A 20,069-nucleotide genomic window follows, 5' to 3' on the forward strand; every position below is an offset into this window, starting at 1 on the left:
AAGTTTGTGGTAATTTGTTATAGCAGTAATAGAAAACTAAACTACTAAAAAGCGGTACACGGCAAGGGTTTTTAATACAGAACCTGAAGACAACCTAGGCCTTAAATTTCAGTTCAACTGCTTACTAGCCATGACATTCTGGGCAAGTATCTTAACTTCTCTGAAGCCCAGTGATATCGTTTGGATGTGTGTACCCACCCAAATCTCACACTGAAGTGTAATCCCCAATGCTGGAGGTGGGGCCTGATAGGAGGTGACTGGATCATGGGGACAGACATCTCATGAATGGCTTAGAACCATCCTCTTGGATAGTGACTGGGTTTCTGTGAGATCTGGTCCTTAAATAGTGTGTGGCATCTCCCTCCACTTTCTCTTGCTTCTGCTCTGACCATGTGACATGTCTGCATGAGGAACACTTTAAGCCTCTCCAAGAAATCCACTCCTTCCTGTCTTCCATCTTTCACCACCTGATATGGTTTAAATGTCCCCTCGAAATCTCATGCTGAAATGGAACTTCCAGTGTTGGAGGTGGGGCCTGGTGGGACGTGTCTGGGTCACAGAGGCAGATCCCTCATGGCTTGGTGCTGTCCTCATGATAGTGTTCTCAGGAGATAAGTTATTTGAAAGTGTGTGGCACCTCTTCCTCCACTCTCTCTCTTGCTCTGGCTCTTGCCATGTGAAACACTGGCACCCCCCTTTGCCTTCTGCCATGAATATAAGCTTCCTGAGGCCTCTGCAGAAACTGAGCACATGCCAGCATCACACTTCCCATACAATCTGCAGAACCATGAGCCAAATAAACCCCTTTTCTTTATAAATTACCCAGCCTCAGGTATTTCTTTATAGCAATGCAAGAATGGCCTAACACACCTAATATACTCAGGTCAAATGATAGTAAGTCCCTCAAAATGTTTCCCGTAGGGTTAAATGTACCTGGCACATTAGCACCTGTTGACAACTATTCCTGATTCCTAGATGAACAGTACCTCATCACAGCTGGTGTCTTCTGCTCTTCTCTGGACCCTGAGATCTTATGAAGTCCTAGGGAGAGATGACTATGCTGGATTAATATGAAATGCTTTGTCCTAGGGCATTGATCCACTTGTTCAAGGTCTGCATGTGTTCAGGAAAGTCATGATGAATATCAGCTTTGTTGCCACTAAGACCAAAGAGACGTTTCTCCTGCGAGTCTTCAAACACCCTCAAGTAGAGCAATGTCTTTTATAGACCAATGGAATAGTAATCCCTAAACAGGGCTAAGCAATTCTACAGGCCATTACCTGTGGGCCCACTACTGGTCTGGTGATTGACGCATCAAGCCTGTATTCATTTAAGGAGGTGCCGTCTGTGCCTTCATGAAGGAAGTGTTGAGTTAGGCACTGTAGCATATTAGGGTTCAGTCAGAGGAACTGAACCCTAATGAGCTTAGGAGCAAAACACAGGTAAATTCTAGAAAGTATCGCTAATGCTACCTGGTCTTCTTCAGTCAAACTTTGCTTCTTTGGAGGTTCCCAGAATATGCAAAATTAAAATGGCATGGGCTCTCTTGACTTTAATAATTTGTGAAACTCCCCCTCTTTCCCCAATCCCCAAAAGACAAGTGCTAAATACCTCTGTATACGTGAGCCCCAAGTTCTGCTCCGTGGAATGTTAATTTACCTTCCACTCATTAAAGGAGCCAAGTTTCTGAGTGCCCTGGGAGGGAATGGGGGGTGGGGAGGGTGAATAGATTTCTGAATGGCCAACAACTTACACTTGCACAAGTTTGCTTTAAACAGAAACGTATGAAAATGAGATTCCCTATTAATCTTTAATAGGCTTGCAGACTTCCTAAGGAAAATTATATTCAATAGTAAATATACACTAGGTCATTTTTCTTCCAGGGAAGTTGTTTTAAGGTCAACAGAGACTTTGAGCTTAGCAAACAACTAGTTCCTAATATCTCCCTTCCTAGATAGGGCATTGAGAATATCACTATTGCTGGAGACGGAATTGTGGCATTAGATGTCAAAAGAATCATTCACTCCATTGCCACCGGGTGATAATTCCCCCTTTGTGGGAAATTTCGTTAACTCCTCTTAGTAACCCATTCTCATGCTTAGCATCCTCTTGTCAACAGCACCCCCACCCCAACTCCATTTTCTACATGTTACCTAAAGCTCTCAGAGCTGCATTTAACATTTCTCCTTTTTGTAGGGGTCAAAGGAGCTGATTTCCAGGGTCCACCTAAGCCATTTTCTAATAAACTGGCCCCTCCACATCTCCCAGCTGAGTGATCCTAAGGCTTATGTTTACCCATTCACAGTGATCTCAAAGGTCTCCCAGCAAGACCCCTCACTGGCTCTGTGCCCTGAGCCAGGTGCCAGCTTCAGCCTTGCTGCCCACACCTCATCTCCATCACTTTCTATTCTCTATCTTCACACTGCTGATGGTTTTGCCTACAACAGGCAGAGAAGGAGAGCACCTAGAATTATGCCTGGCACAGAGCAGATATTCCTTAAATAACGTTGAATGAATGAGTTAATGAATGAACAAATCTGACTGCCGGAGAGTAAGGCTCTAATCACTTACAGATCAACATCATCACGGACACTTGGTGCTGGAGGTTCAGCGACATTAACAGGTGCAGATGAGGAGATACAGCAGCCCAACTCTAAATGCTCCAACTACATTGACACAGAACCTGTCACTGTGCCCAGTGCTTTAAAAACTTGTGTCATTCTTGTGCAGTAACCAAACTCAACAGGTTTGCCTTATTTTACAGTTGAGGACACAGGGTCCCAGAGAGGTGCACAACCAGCCCAAAGTCATGGAGCGGGCAAGAGGCAGAGCCAGGTTTTGGAAAGAAGCCGCAATTTCTTGAGCTCATCCACACCCGCATGGCACTGAAAGAAGAATTAATGTTCCTTCTTTTTGTTTTAGTTCTTGGACTTTGGCTGCCATTTTAATGTGAATTGTGCACTGCAGAAGCCCAAATGTGATTTAGGTGGATATGTGATCTTTACTAGGCCCAATAAAAGAATGACAGAATTAGTGGGCATTCTTTTTGGTTAATAGTGCTTGTAGCTTAAAAACATAAAAAAATATTATCTGTTGTTACTGTTCAGTAAGGCTCAAATGCAATCCTGTGACACAGCTGTGTGGGGAAATCATGTGGACCTGGGCCTTGCCTCTCTGCGTACCCCATCCCCAGGCTGTGTTTCCCCAGAGGGCACCCAGAAGTCAAGCAGTGAGGGCACAAAAGTCTTCCCCACACACTGGGAAGTAGGGCTCCCCAGGCCCAAGGGGAGAAACCCACAACTTTAGGCAGACTTCCTTCAGGGCAGGGACCATTCCTGAGTCGAGACAGAAGCCACCCAGTAGGTTCTGCCCTGGCCAGCCCATGGGGTCTGCCCTGGAAGAGCAGGCATGTGTGCAGAACCTTCCCAGAGCTGGTGGGCACGAGCCCCTATGTCAGACCAAATCCCAACTGCCCTGTAGGGGTGTCTGGTCTCCCCGCATCTCAGTCTCCCCTTGTATAAAACACAGACACTACCAGCACCTCCTCCATGGCAGGGGTGAGGATTAGAGCCCGTAGCCCAATGCCTGGCACAGAGTTCAATGCTCAGTGAAGTGCTAGCTGTGAATATTGCTGTTACCACACTCAAGGTGCTTCCCGTGCCAGCTGCCTCTCTCTCCAACCGCAGCCCTGAGACAGGGTGCAGCAGGTATTGCCTCCTTCCCAGGAGGGAACAGGTGCAGAGGAACCAGGTGGACTTTGGAATCCTTAGCCCGGGAAGCTGACCTAGCAGGTGGATGAGACCTGAGTTCTGGATGCACCTGAGATCAGTACCCTCTGTGTTGCCCATAAGGACAAGGAACCTCACTGAGCACTGAACTCTGTGCCAGGCACCAGGCTACGTCCTTTAATCCTCACCACTGCCTGTGGAGGAGGTGCTGTTAGTGTCTGCATTTTATATGCAGGGAGACTGAGATACAGAGAGATGAAACATGCCTGCAGGGCAGCTGGGATTTGGTCTGACATCAGGGCTCCTGCCCACCAGTAGGAGAGGACACTCTCCTCCATGGGTTGTTAATAAAATCCGATGCACAGGCAGTATTTGATGGCATCTCTTATATACCCATTCCTGCTTTCTCTAAGCCTGGGAATACTGGGGAGTCACCTAGAGGGAGAGTCCTCAGCCCGAGGCTTCCAGGATGGACTCACGAAATATCTCAGCATCCAGGAACCTAGGACAGATTGTTCATCTTCAGCTTCGTAGCCTGGGACCTAGCACATGTCTGGCACAAACTGCCCAGGGTTCAAGAAAGGTCACCAACCATTCAATTACCACAGTCACTAAGCACCCGCAATGTAAGATGCTGTGGGAAAGGTGGTGGCCGTGATGGAACAGGAACAAAGATGAAGGAGGTGCAGTCCCTTTAGAATATGGAATCCAACCTAGCACCTGCATCTACCACCTACCCTTGCCTATGGCCCATCTGTGAACTGAGCGGTGAGATGTAGCATGTACTGGTACAGGCCAGGGTTTATAGCAACCTTGGTTCATAGAATCATAGTGCTTTTGCATCTTGAACACACATGTGTGTTTGCTTGAGTAATCTGCCTCCTAGCTCCACTGCAGGTACTGAGGATCAACTCTGTCCACTCACATTCCCTCCTGACAACCAAAGATGCTTCCACATGCAAAAAGTGACAAGAAGAGTGGCATAAACATGGCAGCTTCCTTATTTGACTAGCCCAGGCCAAAGACTGCTCCAAAGACCATTTTAGATGGAGGATTTAATTACCTTAAAACCCTGTTTTACTCTGCATTTTCTGGTATAACCCAGCCAAATGGATTCCAATCCAAGGCCAAGGTCAGCCTAGAGACAACAGACTGTCTACTTTCTCATGTGTAGTGAGGGCAAGGTCCCAACTGCAGTGGGGCCAGCCCAGACAGTGACTAACTAGAGATACCCTCAGCATGTCTCAGTATCCTTTGTGTCTGAGAAACTATCAGCAGGCAAAAGAGCCATTCCAGTGGTCCCCGCAGCCTTCCAAATAGAGCCCAACTTTAGTGCAGCATGGAAGCTTTCCATGTGCTCTCTCTGCCCGTGCCTATGACTTCCTGGGCTACAATGCACCCTCTGTGCTCCATGCCCGACCTGGGCTGCCAGCCCACACCCAGCCACATCAGGGGCTCCCTCTCCTGTGTCCTCTTCTAAGCCTACACCCATCTGGTGCCTACTCATTCTTATTTTCAGTTTTGCAGACCCAGTTGAGAGCAGGGTGAGGCCATTAGTCTAGATCATCTGGCCAACATTATCTAAGGCAGCAAGGGAGGTGAACCCAGACCACCACTAGCAGCACTGGGAATACTTCAGAAATGCAAATTCTCAGGCCGTACCCTAGACCTCATGAATAGAAAACTAATCCCAACATAGGCAAAAGCTAGAGATCCACTGCCTCAGAGCAACAGTGCCTCTGAGAAGTCCCTGAGCCCACCCTTCCCCAAAAGGCTGGGCTGGCACAGCACTGGTGACTGTCCCTGCACGTGCACTCTATGCACACAGGCACCTCCGTCATCCCCGGCCCTTGGGGTCCTACAGAGCACCTGGAAGTCTAGTGCTACTGAACCAGTGAACAAAACAACCACCAGCAATGACCAAACACCACAGTCCAATAGGCAAAAAGCAAATGTTTCAAGCCATCATATGTATTTGTAGCTAAACATATTTCAGCTTGAATTTCTCAGTGTGAAAGAGCTGTTTCCCCGTTCACTTTTGTCTTATTTCCATGGAAAGGTTTCCTGGGACAGTGCCAAGCCCCTGTGCTAGATTGAATGTTCTTGGAGAGGTGGCATTCCCTCTCCAAGCTGTTAGATGGAGCCAGCTAACTGTCCAACAGGAATTCCAACTGCTGGGCACTCCCAGGCACCTGAAACTTCCAGCTTCCCGGCTTTTCCCATTCTAAGGGTTAGCCCAGGGACACGTCATTGTCATCATTTAGTCCTCCCTGTGGCAAATGATTATGGATCAGGAAGAATGGGGGGGCTTCCCCTGAGATGGCCCACATCAAGTCACCAGCCAGCATTCTAAGGACCTGAGGTTGACCTGTGGCACTCTCCCTAAACCCCTACTTAGTAAGAGAAAAGCTCCACCGAGCCCTTCTGGACACAAAGAGTTTTTACATAGCAGCCTAGAGTTCTGTCTGACCGAGCTGAATATGATGGTGAAATCCTTTGGCATGCTAGAAAAGAGAGGAACCATCTACAAAGGAGTTGTCAGGAGGGCATCTCTCAGAGCAAGAAATCAAGCTGGGCTCAGTGCCCCAGCCTGCCAAGCAGCCCTGGAGCAACCGCACAGCTGACAGTAGGTGCTTCAGGGTTCTCTAATTACTCAACCCATTTCCACCTGGAGAGGCTCCAGCACTGGGCTCAAGCAGACATCCCACAGCCTCTGCATCCTGGCCACTGTGGCTTAACGAGCCGGCCACAGGCAGGCAAACACCCCAGACTGTCTTGGTTCAAGGAGATCTCAGGAGCACTGGTGCACACACAAGTCTTCCAGCCCAACATTACTCTGCTCCATCTAGCACAGCAGGTCTCAAAGCAAGGTCCAGGGATCCTGGCAGTCTCAGAGAAGCTTGTAGGGGGTCAGGGAGACCAAAACTATTTTCCTAGTCATACTAAGACTTTAATAACCTTTCTCTCTCTCTCTCTCTCTCTCTCTCTTCCAGCCACTTCCAGCCAGATGCTAAATTTGTAAAAATGTAAAAACAATGCCACACTTCTCCCTAATATTTTTTTGTTCTGGAAAACAGTGATCATTAATAAAAGTATGTTCTGTTATTTATAGTAATATTTAAGGAGCTACTTGATGTTATTTTTAAATGAAATAATAAATATGTAAACCTCTCTTCACCTTCGATCCAGTAGGGTAAGTACCTGTAGATTTAGCCCACATAAACAAAGCCCATTGAGATTCTCCGTAATTTTTCAGAAACTAAAAAGTTTGAAAACTGCTGTTTTAATGTTAATGAACTGTTTGCCAAGTAGAACTTAAGCCCTATCTTGATAAGATCCAAAGGTCCCTTATTTAAAAATTTTTGTTTTAAAACAAATAAATAAAAAGTAAAGTCACCCCTGGTGTCCAATTCCACTCTCCCTGGGTGTCTCTGGAAGTTAGGTGGGAGGTTTACAAGACAGACAGGTGCACTGTGTACAGAAATGGGCAGTACAGAATTCGGCAGCATGGGCTCCACTGCCCCACAGACCCTCTGAGTTGCTTGACTGTGGACTGGGAGAGCAGACAGGGGCTGCACCTGCTGCATAATTAATTGGCCTTTGGTTCCAGCAGCACCACTTGGGTGACTGGAAGTTGTTCAAGATCTCACCTCCTCATCCAGTGACGGAGAGATAATGACAGCCCCCACTTCCGCGGTTGCTGCAAAGAGCTCAGCCCAGGACCTGGCACACAGTAAATGTCAAGCAAGCGTTGCTCGCCTCGTCATCACCCGCAGCACCATCACCATTATCCACTCATTCCTACAACCATGTTCCCAGCTCTGCACATTCTGAGCTCCTGAGTCCTATATGACGAGCCACTCTGCCCCCGGTTGTAGCTTGCTTCCTAAGGGGAAGATGGGGTGATTCACAATGTAGAAACATCCAGAGGGAGGGGGTTCAGATTCAGTCTTGTCGAGTCAGTGGCTGCTCTTTGCTGGATCCCTCACGTCACTGACTCAGACACAAGCACCTCTGAGAGCCCCTTATTCACAGTTACTCCAGGTCACAGAAGAAGCACGTGCCCAAGAGGCTGCCAGAAGGCTCCCACTGCCTATTCAGTCCAGACAATAGTGAATCTCCCCACTCTGTGCCCAGCAGTCTCAGGGCCAGCTCCGCTCACATCTTACTGTGTATCTTTGTGTGCCAATAATTGTATATTCTGGACAGAAATGTTCTTGAGATGACACATGCTCCAAACACCTCTAGACTCTGTCTGCCCCCGCCTCCACCCCTCCGTTTTCCCTAATGGTACAAAGGCTGAAAGAGGGTGATTATCAAGCTTAGCCATGTGGCATTTCCACATGATGCTTAGTGCTGTGGGTGCAGAGAAGTGTAGAGTAATTGGAATCTGCCCCATCATAAACCCTAATTTTTATTATTATTTTTTAAGAGACAGGGTCTCATTGTGTAGTCCAGGTTGGGCATGAACTCCTGGACACAAATGATCCACACCTCAGCCCCCTGAACAGCTGAGACTACAGGCACATACCACCACACTGGCTCACAAATCCTACTCCAGAGATCTCTGTCTGTTTTGGGGGGTATAACATTTGGAATTATAAACTTTGTCCTCCCTGATAGAAACTTGTAGGGTAAGAGAAAGGAGGACATATTTATTGAGAGTTTTCTGGGTTAGATGGCAGGCACATGCTGATGTACTTGCACAAAAATATCTCATTTAGTCCTCACCACAGCCCTGGGAAGATGGAGTCATTATCTCCATTTATGGATGGGAAACTGAGGCCTCCAGCGGCCGAAGTCACAAAACCACAATGCAAGCCCAGGTCTACCTATCTCACAAACATTTACCCTGACAGCTACTGGGGAAAGGAAAAAAATCCCAAGACTCCAGCATGGTATGGTACTTTTTCACATTGACGGTTCTTTTAAATTCTTGTTTTTCTTGAGGCAAAATTTTCTGCATAATTAATTGCCTTTGGAAATTATGAGCAATTTCCCATTCACTGAGTTGGAAATGCCCTGTAGAAATGTAAATGCTGGCGTGACTGCAGGATACCTCACTTGGGGTAATGCATGGGATGGGTGTGGGGGAGTCTGGAGACTCCCTGGGTGGAGCAGGACTATAGGTTTGAGACCCAGGCCCACACTGGCCTGGGAGGTGAGAAGGCTGGGGGAAGAGGTGACTTCCAGAGCACCTTCCTAGCAGCATCGAAGAGGGTCCTGGCAGGTTCCCAGGGTCAGGCTCCTGGGGTGAAATGAGCCCACGCATCGGAGGAGGTGGTCTGGTGTCGCACTGCCCAGTCCAGCCCTGCCCTCCACAGAACCCTCCTTAAATCATTGAACACTAATTAAACACAGGACATGCTCCGCTCCTTAAATACAGCCAGCCTGTAACCAAGGGGGCAGATCTCCCCACAGAAAGATGACACTGCTCTGGGTCACAGGCTACTGATGTCTCCCTTCTCCCCATTCTTTTGCACCCCATTTGTTGCTCCATGGATGAAACACCTTTGAAAAAAGAGCTGTAGGAAATGAAAACATCTCCTTCCCTGAGAATTAGAAAAAGAAAAGATCATGACACGTATCTGGTTGGGTTAGGTCAGGCCTGGGCTTGGGTGGCCTGCAGCTGGTGTACTATGCCTGTGAACTTCATGGGAGCTAGCAGGAGACAGCTGGTGGGCAGAGCAGAAAGGGCCTCTTTGAAGAGAGACAAGCTGCTCGGAGCAGTAGAGGGGATCAGCCGAGGTCTCCCTCAGCCACCAGCTGTTGAACAAGGTGGTCTGAAGTCCAGGGATCCATAGAGCCCCTTTGAGTCCCCCTGCCCACCTCCTCTTCTTCACATCTGGGAAAGATCCAGAGGTCTTACATCCACCACACCTTTCACCAGCACTGTACTTTCTTTTTCTTTTCTTTTTTTGAGATGGAGTTTTGCTCTTGTTGCCCAGGCTGCAGTGCAGTGGCACAATCTCGGCTCACTGCAACCTGCACCTCCAGGTTCCAGTGATTCTCCTGCCTCAGCCTCCAGAGTAGCTGGGATTACAGGCACAGCACTGTACATTCAAGAAGTAATCTGCAAAATGGAGGGCTTCCTAATGATTAACGTGATGGCCACAAGCCAGAGAGAAGGCAGGAAGGTGAAACACCTGGATGACCCCAAACTGTGACATAACCATGGATTATTTAGAGCCGGTTGTCACTCTGTGACAGCAAAGAATTCATCTGCTCTGTGAGATACAACCAGGTCCCTGACATCCACTGCCTTCGGGTAGGTGAGGGTCAAGGACACTGACCACCAGTGATGGCTCAGCAGGGAGTTAAAGAATCCAGCCAGGTGAGTGTGCATGCCTGGGAGGGGTGCACCACTCACACCCACACACCCAGGCCCCTGACCATCCAGCAGAGTGTGCTCAATAAATGTGCCTAGACTAAATAATTGAGCTAATAATATTAATAGTAAAGCCAGAGTGGTCTGGAAAAGTATTTTTTTCTTATTTGTAGAAATGACTCTTTTGAAATCAGTAAGCTGTCACAGAGAAACCACTCTATTATAAGCAATGAGTGTTCAAAAGGAAATTAGATAAAGAACTTAATGAGCTTGTATTACCTGAGTAGCATTTATTTTTTAAATGATGCTAAGAGCCTCTGACGGACATGATGTTCTACCTCTCTTTAAAAACTATCTTTAACACTGACGCCGTCTTAGTTACTGAGCCATAAAGAATGTCTGGATTCAGAGCTTGGCCAGAATTATCATTCTGGCTGTCTGGAACTAAAGGTAGTAAGGCTGAACAGTGTGAGAACATTGTATTCCTGTCATGAAAGACAGTCATCTGGAAATAGTGACAGAAACCAGGTTTCAGAGTTAGGAAGACTGAGCTGATTCCTAAGTCCTCTGTGTGGGAGCAGGGTGACCCTTAGGCTGGTCATTCCACTGATCATCCCCTTGAAGGGTAGCTGCGCTGGTGAGAGATCACGTTTGTGAAGTGTGTACCTCAGTGCTGATCATCATCAGCACCCAGTGAATGCACTGTTGTTGTTGTTTTGATTTTTTTACCTCCTGTGCCTTCCTCAAACCCATAGCCCTTGGCCTTTGTCTTGTGACTCTCTTCCATGCCAGTCATTGGCCAGTCCAGCAGACATGGTGGCTTCTCCAGGAAGCCTTGCTAACACCACACTAAGCTGGCTGTTCTCACCTCCCACAGCACTTTGTCCCTTCCTGCCAGAGACTGCCACACCATGCTGTAGTGACTGTTTGTGTGTTGTCTTCCTCTCTGTACTGTAGGTGAGAGATCAGGTTTTTATTCCTGGCACAGTGTGATCAGATGAATGGATGGATGGATGGGTGGGTGTATGGGTGTATGGATGGATGGGTGGGTGGGTGGATGGGTGTATGGATGGATGGGTGAATAGATAAATGGGTGGGTGGATGGATGGATGGGTGGGTGGGTGGGTGGACGGATGGGTGGATAGGTAAATGGGTGAATGGATGGATGAATGAATGGATAGATGATGGGATGGGGGATGGAAGGAGGAATATATTGATGGAGAGAAGAAAGAAGGGATGAACAGATGGATGATGGATGGAGAGGTAGATGAATGGAAAGTTAAATGGATAAATGGAAGGAGAGAGAAATGGGCAGAGAAACAAATGGAGGGATATACTTCCTATGTACTAAATTGTGTCATTCTGAGTTCTCTGCTCTCTGAGTAATTGACACCAAAGACCATCTCCCTTTTCTGCTTAAAATTCTCTCCCCTTTTGGCTTTGCAGGGCCCTTTACTTGGTTCTCCAACTATCCAACTTCTAAGTCCTCTTTGGACACCTCTACCATACACCTGGTGCTCCCAAGGTTCAGCCTTTGACCCATTTTTCTTCACACCCACTTTCTCCAGAGAGCGAATCTTAGCAAGCATCTTTAGTAACAACCTCTATGTGGATGACTGTAATCCTACCCCTGTATCCCAGCCCCTTCTCTGAGATCTAGCCATGTTTTAAGTTTATTCATTCAGTAAATATTTAGTCAGTACCCTCCATGGTATCCAGTGGGTCTCCCAAATTCCTGTCCTGTTCTCACAGGCCACTGTGCTTATCACTTCTCGTGGGTCAACTGCAAGAGCTCCCTAACTTGACCCCAGCCACTATCTCTACCACTCCAACCCTCTCTCCATGCTGCTCCCACCTGGGACCTCTCTGATGCTCTCTCTCCCAAATCTTTGATGGATAAAATCCAATACCCCTCTGACACAGGAGGCCCCAATATCTTGCCTTTATATCACACTGAGTTTTCTCCCTCTGCCGCCATGATGGTCCCCAATAACCCTACTTCCCACCCAACCACTGTATCCCCTCCAAGCTGAGCTCCCCTCCTTCTGCTTCACTTCCCTGCTCCTTGGCCACCAAAGCCTGATCTGAACATGACTCCTGAGACACTCAACTGTGACACTCCTTCCCCAAAGAAATATGAGCTCTTGGTTTGGGTCTCCTATGCAGATTCCATTCCATTCCTTTTCCATCCGCATTCACACTCAAAGACAATAAAAGATGGTCTGGTGCCAAAAGTCCATCTGTCCACCCAGATCCAAGGATCAACACATTATGCAAATGCAAAGAAAAGGACTCCCTGCTTCCTTCTGTCTCTGAGCAAAGAGTGGCAAGAGTGACTTTGGGAAGACTTGGGCAGGTGAAGGAAGACATGGCAAGGAAAACCAGGCAGAGACCCTGAGCTTGGGCAGATGCAGGGGGGGGACTGGCTGGTGAGAGGGAGAATGGGGAGTAACACTACACAGGGACAGGCTCCAGCAGGGCCAGACAAATGGGTTCACACCCACCTCTGCCTGAGATAAGGAATGAGACAGAAGGTGAGATAGGGCAGGTCACAGCTGGCTCCTGCCTGGTCCACGGCTCAGGTTACCTCTGAGATCCCAAGTTGATGGAGCTCTGCTGCTGCTGAGTGGAGCTGAAGGGCCACAGATCAGGAGGCAGCACAGGCAGAGGGGGAAGGCTGGAAAAGCCAGCAGAAAGGTACTCCTCCCCACAGGATGGAGTCGAAAAGGATCAGGGCGGGTGGCAGCAGATGTCAGAGAACCTGCTTGCTCTCCTGTCAGGGTCTTGATGAATCTGTTGGAGGCACATAGGAGTCCAGGGCCTCCGGAGCAGACAGGGTGGCAGGCGACTTGTGCCGCTGGAACATATTAAAAACGAGCCATTCGGCACTCCGAATGCATTGCTAAAGACACACATGTAATCATTTGAAATGAAAACTGCTCAAATGAACTGGAAAATGTTTTACTTGTATTTTCTCATATTCCCGAACCTTTCTTTCCATGGTTCAAAAGTCTGCATTGTCTAATTGCTGATTTCCATTTGTGAATGAATCAGCGTAAAATAAAATTAAGTGCCAAATTAATCTACGCATCTAGTTTTAGGCATTAATTATCCTCCGAGCCATTTTCTCCTGCACTTACTGCATGTCAAGGCGAGCCCGGATATGGTGATGTGGAATCCAGGTTTTGACTCTGGAATTTAAGCCCAAACAGTAGAGGATGTCCTTGATCTCTAAGATCTACAGTTTACTGTGTGAAGGGGGTCTCATTCCAGGCAAATGAAACACATTTCTCACCTTTTAAAGGTACACTAACACTGTCAGACTAAATAAATTACTAGAGTAGAAATTCGCCGCCTGGTTTTATGACACGTCTCCCCAGTTGCCCTGGTTGACAAACTAACAACATTACATTTCCTCTAAGTGTCATGGGGTCACCCACAATGTGGCAAATGCTATGCTAGTGAGGGCAGAATTTTAAAAACTGCATGTACTGTTCTCCTGGAGCTGTGCCAAGGGAGGCCTTCTCGGTTCTGCTAAAAATCCCCCAGGCCTCCAGGATACCATTATAGGGTCCTCGATACCTGGGAAATAGAACCATATATGGTGATTTTGTCAAAGCCACCACTCTTGGAAACTATGGGGCCAGAGAGTTGGACACTAGGAAGAACAACCGTATCATATCTCCAGGAGGGTCAAGAGAACCTTGGGGACCGAGGGCATAGAGCCCCTGACCCATTTCCTTTTGAGTTTCAGCATTATCAGAATCTTTCTAAAAGCAGTGAGATACTCTTGACCCAGCACTGTTAGTAAATAGGAATGCAAATGTAGCATTCAATTTCCAGCTACTCAAAAGGCTGAGGCAGGAGGATCACTCCAGGCTAGGAGCCCAACAGCAGCCTGGGCAACATTAGCAAGACCCTGTCTCTAAAATTAAATAAATAATTGAATTATCCAGGCATGGTGGTATGCATCTGTAATCCCAGGTACTTGGGAGGCTGAGAGATGAGGGGATCACTGGGACCCAGGAGTTAGAGGCTACAAAGAGCCTCGACTGCAACACTGTACACCAGCCTGGGCAACAGACCGAGACTTTGATTACTGGGTCCTAGATCCCTGGGATCGATTTTAACAATTTGATTATTGAAAATAATTCTACCTCGTAACACACTGCCAGAAAATGTACAGCCTGGCCTACTGGTGTTCAAGGTGGAGAGCTGGCGCTGACTGGAACCCCTTAGGATGCAGCTCCCCAGAGCAAAATGTCATGCTTTGGAAACAACAGCTGCATACATGACTATAAACTAGGTGTTGTCACTCAGGCGCCCAAGGATGCAGCTGCTCTGCTGCACGTGCAGAATGCCCCAGAAGGGCAAGGCCACCAAACCACCAGGCACACCCTGAGTTTTTTCTCAACAGCGACCCCATGTGGCAGCAGCTAAAGCCATAGGCAAGTGGTCTGCTTAGCCGACTTGGGTTCCCTCTTTGCTTGGCACTGGAAGCAGATGGGGTTTTGGAGTCTACCTCTGTGGTTCTCAGATGAAAACATTAGGGAACATGCTGCCCAAGGAGAGTCTACCTCTGTGGTTCCCAGATGAGAACATTAGAGAGCATGCTGGACCGCCTGGTAATGAAGAATTGCTAAGGTACTTGAGCGATTAATTACAACAATAAAGAGATAGGAGCATATTTGTGGCACCCTGAGCCAGTGCTCAGACGGGAGGGAAGGTATAAGTTTAAATTATACAGATTTGCATCAGGAATAAAAGGTTATGTTTCCGTTCAACTCAAACCAGTCCTGACATCGTTTCAGGCACTGAGAAAAGCAACCAGAGGAAAACTGGCAGAGGAGACACTGCTTCGGGGGAAGAATGTGAGGCTTTGAAATTCCATCACATCCTTATAATACCTCTGCATTTGCTTTTCTGTAGACAAGCTTGGAGGCCCAAACAGTCAGGCTCTGACTCTCCCCAACCACCTCAAGGGGAAAGGAATCTGTCAGCTCCCCTAAAAGGGAAAAGGAAAAAGGAAAACAAAGTCAAACAGAAAAGCTAATGTTACTTCTCATCTGTTTGAAGGCATAAGGCGGAAGGGAGACAGGTTCTGTGCAGAGGCACTGTTGGACCCTGGGGAAGGAAACCTGTAGGCCTGAGTTGGAAAACATTAAATTCAGGGAGCTTTTAATGAGCTTGAACAGCTCTTTGATGGTTGCTGATGTTAAGATGGAAATGGAGCATATGAAAGTGCGAACTTTCCAAGAATATGGTTTTTAGGAAGCAAGTCTCCCTCCTGTCATCCCTTTCCTTTGGGGCTATTCAAATGAGACCTCAAGTCATCACATCAGAGGTGGGGTTAGGGTTATAGCAACTGTAATGTGAGACCCAAAGAACCCCCAGCTCCAGCTAGTACCAGCTGCTACTGTGGGTAGAACACCAACGGCCTCACAGAGATGGATTGAGAAGGGATGGGATAAAAGGCATAAAATTAAAGACAAGAGCAATAAAATCTGATGAAAGCAAACACTGCTAGCCAACCTAGCAGCTCAAATTACATTTACCACCTCTGACATGGAGGGGGTAATCATGAGTAATAAATCCAGGCTCTGGAAAGAAATTATGGGCTAAATCGCTTGACAATGGGTAACACCAGGGAAGTCACAGATTCACCCTCCCAAGGCTCAAAACAGTGTATAAAACCCATCAATCACACTGAGACAAATTTCACTAGGGCCCCAGGATAGTCTAGATTTGGATTCCTAAATAGCCTCTGAGTTCTTCCCAGAGCCAGAAATGTGGCAGCAGCACAAACGTGCCACTAGTCCCACTTCCAGCCCAGGGATTCTTCGTCCCACTACATGGTAGTTGCTATCCTCTCCAGGAAGATCAGGCAAAGTCAATACATAAGCAAGGGCTGTTTCCTGTTGTACATTTCTGTGCCGTCAGCTGAGTCCACTCCCTCATATCAGAGATATTGCAAACAGTTCCTGGAACCTGTTCCTTCCTCAGTCTGAGGCCCCAGACAGCACCTAAACCATTCTGCTACCTGCAGGTTCCTCCCAATGCCTCCCCCAGAGCCCTGTAAGTTCTCAACTCCCAACTATTCTCACTACAGCTTAGCAGAAAAGCAATCTGATCTAATACATTCTCACCAACCCTCCAAGGAGTCTCTCTTTTTAGAAGAACAAGCCAGATATCACAAATTATCTGCTCAATATGGACTTTCAGTGTTTGTAGGGGAGTTTCCAGACCTTCTCTGACCACCTGGGAGAACAGGAAGGAAAGCCTCCATCACCACCACCTCTTCCACCTCCCAGCCATCATTCAATAAATGAAAGACTCATCTACAGCTCCATTTCTTCTCCATGCAGCTTCCCATCGTGAGGCAGGACCAAGATCCCAGGTCTCCTGGCTTGGATCCATCAGTGGACAAGATCACACATTATAGAGACAGGAAGGAGCTGTTTGGCATTAAGCCAAGTAAGACCCTAGAAATCCAGTCCTGCTCATGGAAGGGGGATCCCTTCTGCTTAGAGACTAAAGGGGCCCAGGAATTGAGGTTTCACATCCAGAGGTCTTGAGAGTCTCTGCTCCATCCCATCCCTGTACCCTGAGCACAGCTCCCTGCAGCTTCCAGGCTGCATTCATTTCATTCATCTCCAGCCTAACTGACTGGCTTCCCCATGCTCCTGGCTTGCTGAGGCTCCATCTCTTTCTCAGGATCCTTTTAGCACACCCATCCCTGCTCCAAGCCCATAGCTAAGAGGGCCTCAATGAACCAGGGGCTTGGAAGTGAGGAAGAGCCCTTGTGTTGCATTGCTGGAACACTTGCTTCTTCCCATCATGCAAACCCAGTTCATAAGACATTTGGTCATCCGAGTCCTTTCTCATATAGCAGGTCACTTGCTTCCAACTGTTTTTTTTAGAAGGGAGGAGAAGCATTACTCCCAGAAAATCTTCAGCATGGTAGGGTTATATGAGGACTTTTACTTCTCTTTGGTGATTATTACTGCTGGTTTAAGGAAAGAGTGGGTTCCCATTCTACCAGATTAAAACTGAAATTGACCAGAAATTCGGAATCTTCAACATCTCAGACGTTTTTTTTTCTGTTCTTGGCTGTTTAGAAATGGGGAGCCAGTAAGGAATCAGGCACATGGTCATTCCTCCACCTGCTTGTCCATTGGCTTAGCATATATTGAGGCTTCTACCTGGGGCAAAGTACAGTTGTTTTTCAATATGATACCCCAAATCTACTTGCTTGATCAGCAACTGAATTCAACCCTAAGTTCTGGAAGGACATACATGAAATGGTTCACAGTGACTATCTGAAGCTTGGGAATGAATGGGAGCAGAGTAAAGGGTAACTTTCTCGTTTCACTCTATCTGCGTCTATATTGCTATGTGTGGTTTGTGTTTGTCGGTTTGTTTGTTTTGAGACAGTCTCACTCTTTCACCCAGGCTGTAGTGCAGTGGTGCGATCACTGCTTACTGCAACCTTCACTTCCCAGGTTCAAGCAATTCTCCTGCCTCAGCCTCCTGAGTAGCTGGGACTAAAGGCATGAGCTATGCCTGGTTAATTTTTGTATTTTTAGTAGAGATGGTGTTTTACCATGTTGGCCAGGCTGGTCTCGAACTGCTTATCTCAAGTGATCTTTCTGCCTTGGACTCCCAAAGTGTTGGGACTACAGGTGTGAGCCACCACTCCTGGCCTGTGGGATTACAGGCATGAGCCACTGCACCCAGCCTATGGTTTTCCTTTCCTTCTTTTTTCTTTTTGTTTTTTTTTTTGAGATAGAGTTTCAGTCTTGTCGTCCAGACTGAGTGCAGTGGCATGATCTCACCTCACTGCAACTTCCACCTCCCAGGTTCCAGGGATTCTCCTGTCTCAGCCTCCCAAGTAGCTGGTATTACAGGCACCCACCACCATGCCCAGCTAATTTTTTTGTATTTTGAGTAGAGACAGGGTTTCACCATGTTGACCAGGCTGGTCTCAAACTCCTGACCTCTGGTGATCCACCTGCCTCGGCATCCCAAAATGCTGGGATTACAGGCATGAGCCACCATGCCGGGCCATGTTTTTGTTTTTCAAACACAGAAAATGTATTCATGGACTCCTTCAGATATCAAAGTAAATTCAGAAATGGCCAAAAAGCAAAAGGAAGTGAATGTTTTCAACAACATGGTCCAGGCTCAGCAGGTTTCTGATGGAGACTGAGATTTGGGAGGTGAGTGGAGTGGGAGGGTGCCCTTTTTAGAGCCACAGAACAGTCCAGAACAGACCCATGCATTCAAAGTTCTCCCCAAGGCTGGACACTGCACAAACCCTCTCACTGGTGTCTTCCAGGTTTCTGCCCCTGAAGGTCAAGAGCCTCCAAAGCTCCAGCAAGCTTCTCTCGACTTAATCCCTGGCAGCCCCTCAGGACTTGAGGAGCAGGCATGTGCCTTCAGATTACCTCACCCCAGGTGACCCTCTCACCTGAGAGGTGTCCAGGAAATGCAGAAGTGTTTTACCTCATTGCAGCGTCCCTCAAAGCATTTCCGAGTTAAAGATAGGAACGTTCTCCAGCATAGAGGCCTGAACAGCTTCTGAAGAACCCCGTGTCAGACACAGAGGTCAGATTTTCACCAATCCATTCAAACGGACTGGGCTCCCCTCCCTCCTCTGCCTTGGTAGAAGCACAGAAAAGGGAGCTTGGCAGCTGAAGCAGCCACCAAGACTTTCCCTGTCACCTCATTAATCACTGCCTGCCAGGACCCGCTTACCTGCAGATGTAATTTGTCTTGCAGGAGTCCTGCAAATTCAAACAGTTGGGTTTCTCCCTCTCTTCATAGGAGCACACAGGCACGATGGTCTGTCGTCTCCGCTCTGTGCAGGCGATGTCCCGGCAGGAGCAGAAGAGCATTCCGTAGCTGTGCTTGGCCGGGACCTTGTCAAAGAACTGCCGGAGGGCCTTGTGGCACTTGCGACGGTTGCAGACATCGTTGGACACGCTAGTGGTACACGGGGTGATGTACGCCGATCTGTACTTCTTGCAAATGTCGTCGAGGTTGCAGGCCTTGGCTGCATCCAGGCAGTTGTTCCCTTTGGGAAAGTGCTCCACTGCAAATGTAGAGAAAGACAGGCATGGTCTCAGTGCTCGGCTCTGGGGCTGTTCTCTCCTACTCTGTTTTAATTGAGATCTTGCCATTTACCTGGCATTGCCAGCGGCTCTAAAACTTAATGAGTTTTGAAGTTAATAACTTAATGACTTCGTGACAAAGAGAAAGTGCTAGGAGTACAAATGCCAGAAGTCTACAGCAGAACAAAAGCCCTTAATATTCCTATCGACATAGAATTGGGAGGCGCTTGGTGAGGCCAAAAGAACTCAGGCACCTGCCTGACTACATGCAAAGGAGGCAACAGGAGAATAAGCTTCCAGCCCCTGGTTAGCAAACTGAAATTAGAATAAAAGAGAAAAACAACAAATTATATACTTGTTCATGATGTAGTATATAAAATGATATACTGAATGCAAGTATAATTGCCATACAATCCTCCAAGAATATAATTATGTAATAAATGCATACAGTACACGCTAATTACTATATGATTACAGAGTAATTACATGGTTATTTGAGCCCAGAAGACAAAATATTATGCCAGATTCTCTAAATAGGAAGAAGCAACCATAACGAGGCTGTATTTAAGTTTCAGTTCACAGGACATTGGAAGAAAACCAGAATGAATCACATAAGAATCTGCAAACCTCAATTACCACTTAACTCAGCATAGATAACATGTGGGCTCTATGAATACTGAGGTTCTAGATTAGAAAAATCCAGCTTGTATTTTGGATAGAATTTTAATGGGTTCCATGAAGCTCATAGAGCAAATGCTGCCTTCTGCCCAAGCCCTGTGCACTCACACTGCCAGGGAAGCCTGTGCTGTCCACACCACCTGCCCTGTGCTGTCTGCAGCGAGAGCATGGTAGAGGTTGGGCCCACTTGGTGCTGGGCAGGCAGACCAAGGCCAAGCCCAA

General features: G+C 47.5%; 1 protein-coding gene across 6 annotated transcripts in view; it reads right to left on the minus strand.

Moving 5' to 3' along the window:
• The window catches only part of GFRA1 (GDNF family receptor alpha 1), a 234,978-nt gene that overhangs the window by 64,140 nt on the left and 150,769 nt on the right, over nucleotides 1-20,069 (minus strand). For all 6 annotated transcript variants that reach the window (XM_002756616.6, XM_009010334.5, XM_035269210.3 and 3 more), the window contains one exon: nucleotides 18,814-19,150. In XM_002756616.6, coding sequence (XP_002756662.3) covers nucleotides 18,814-19,150 — 337 coding nt within the window. The remainder of the gene's footprint in view (nucleotides 1-18,813; nucleotides 19,151-20,069) is intronic.

Source organism: Callithrix jacchus, chromosome 12 (assembly GCF_049354715.1).
Source record: "Callithrix jacchus isolate 240 chromosome 12, calJac240_pri, whole genome shotgun sequence".
Taxonomy (NCBI): domain Eukaryota; kingdom Metazoa; phylum Chordata; class Mammalia; order Primates; family Cebidae; genus Callithrix; species Callithrix jacchus.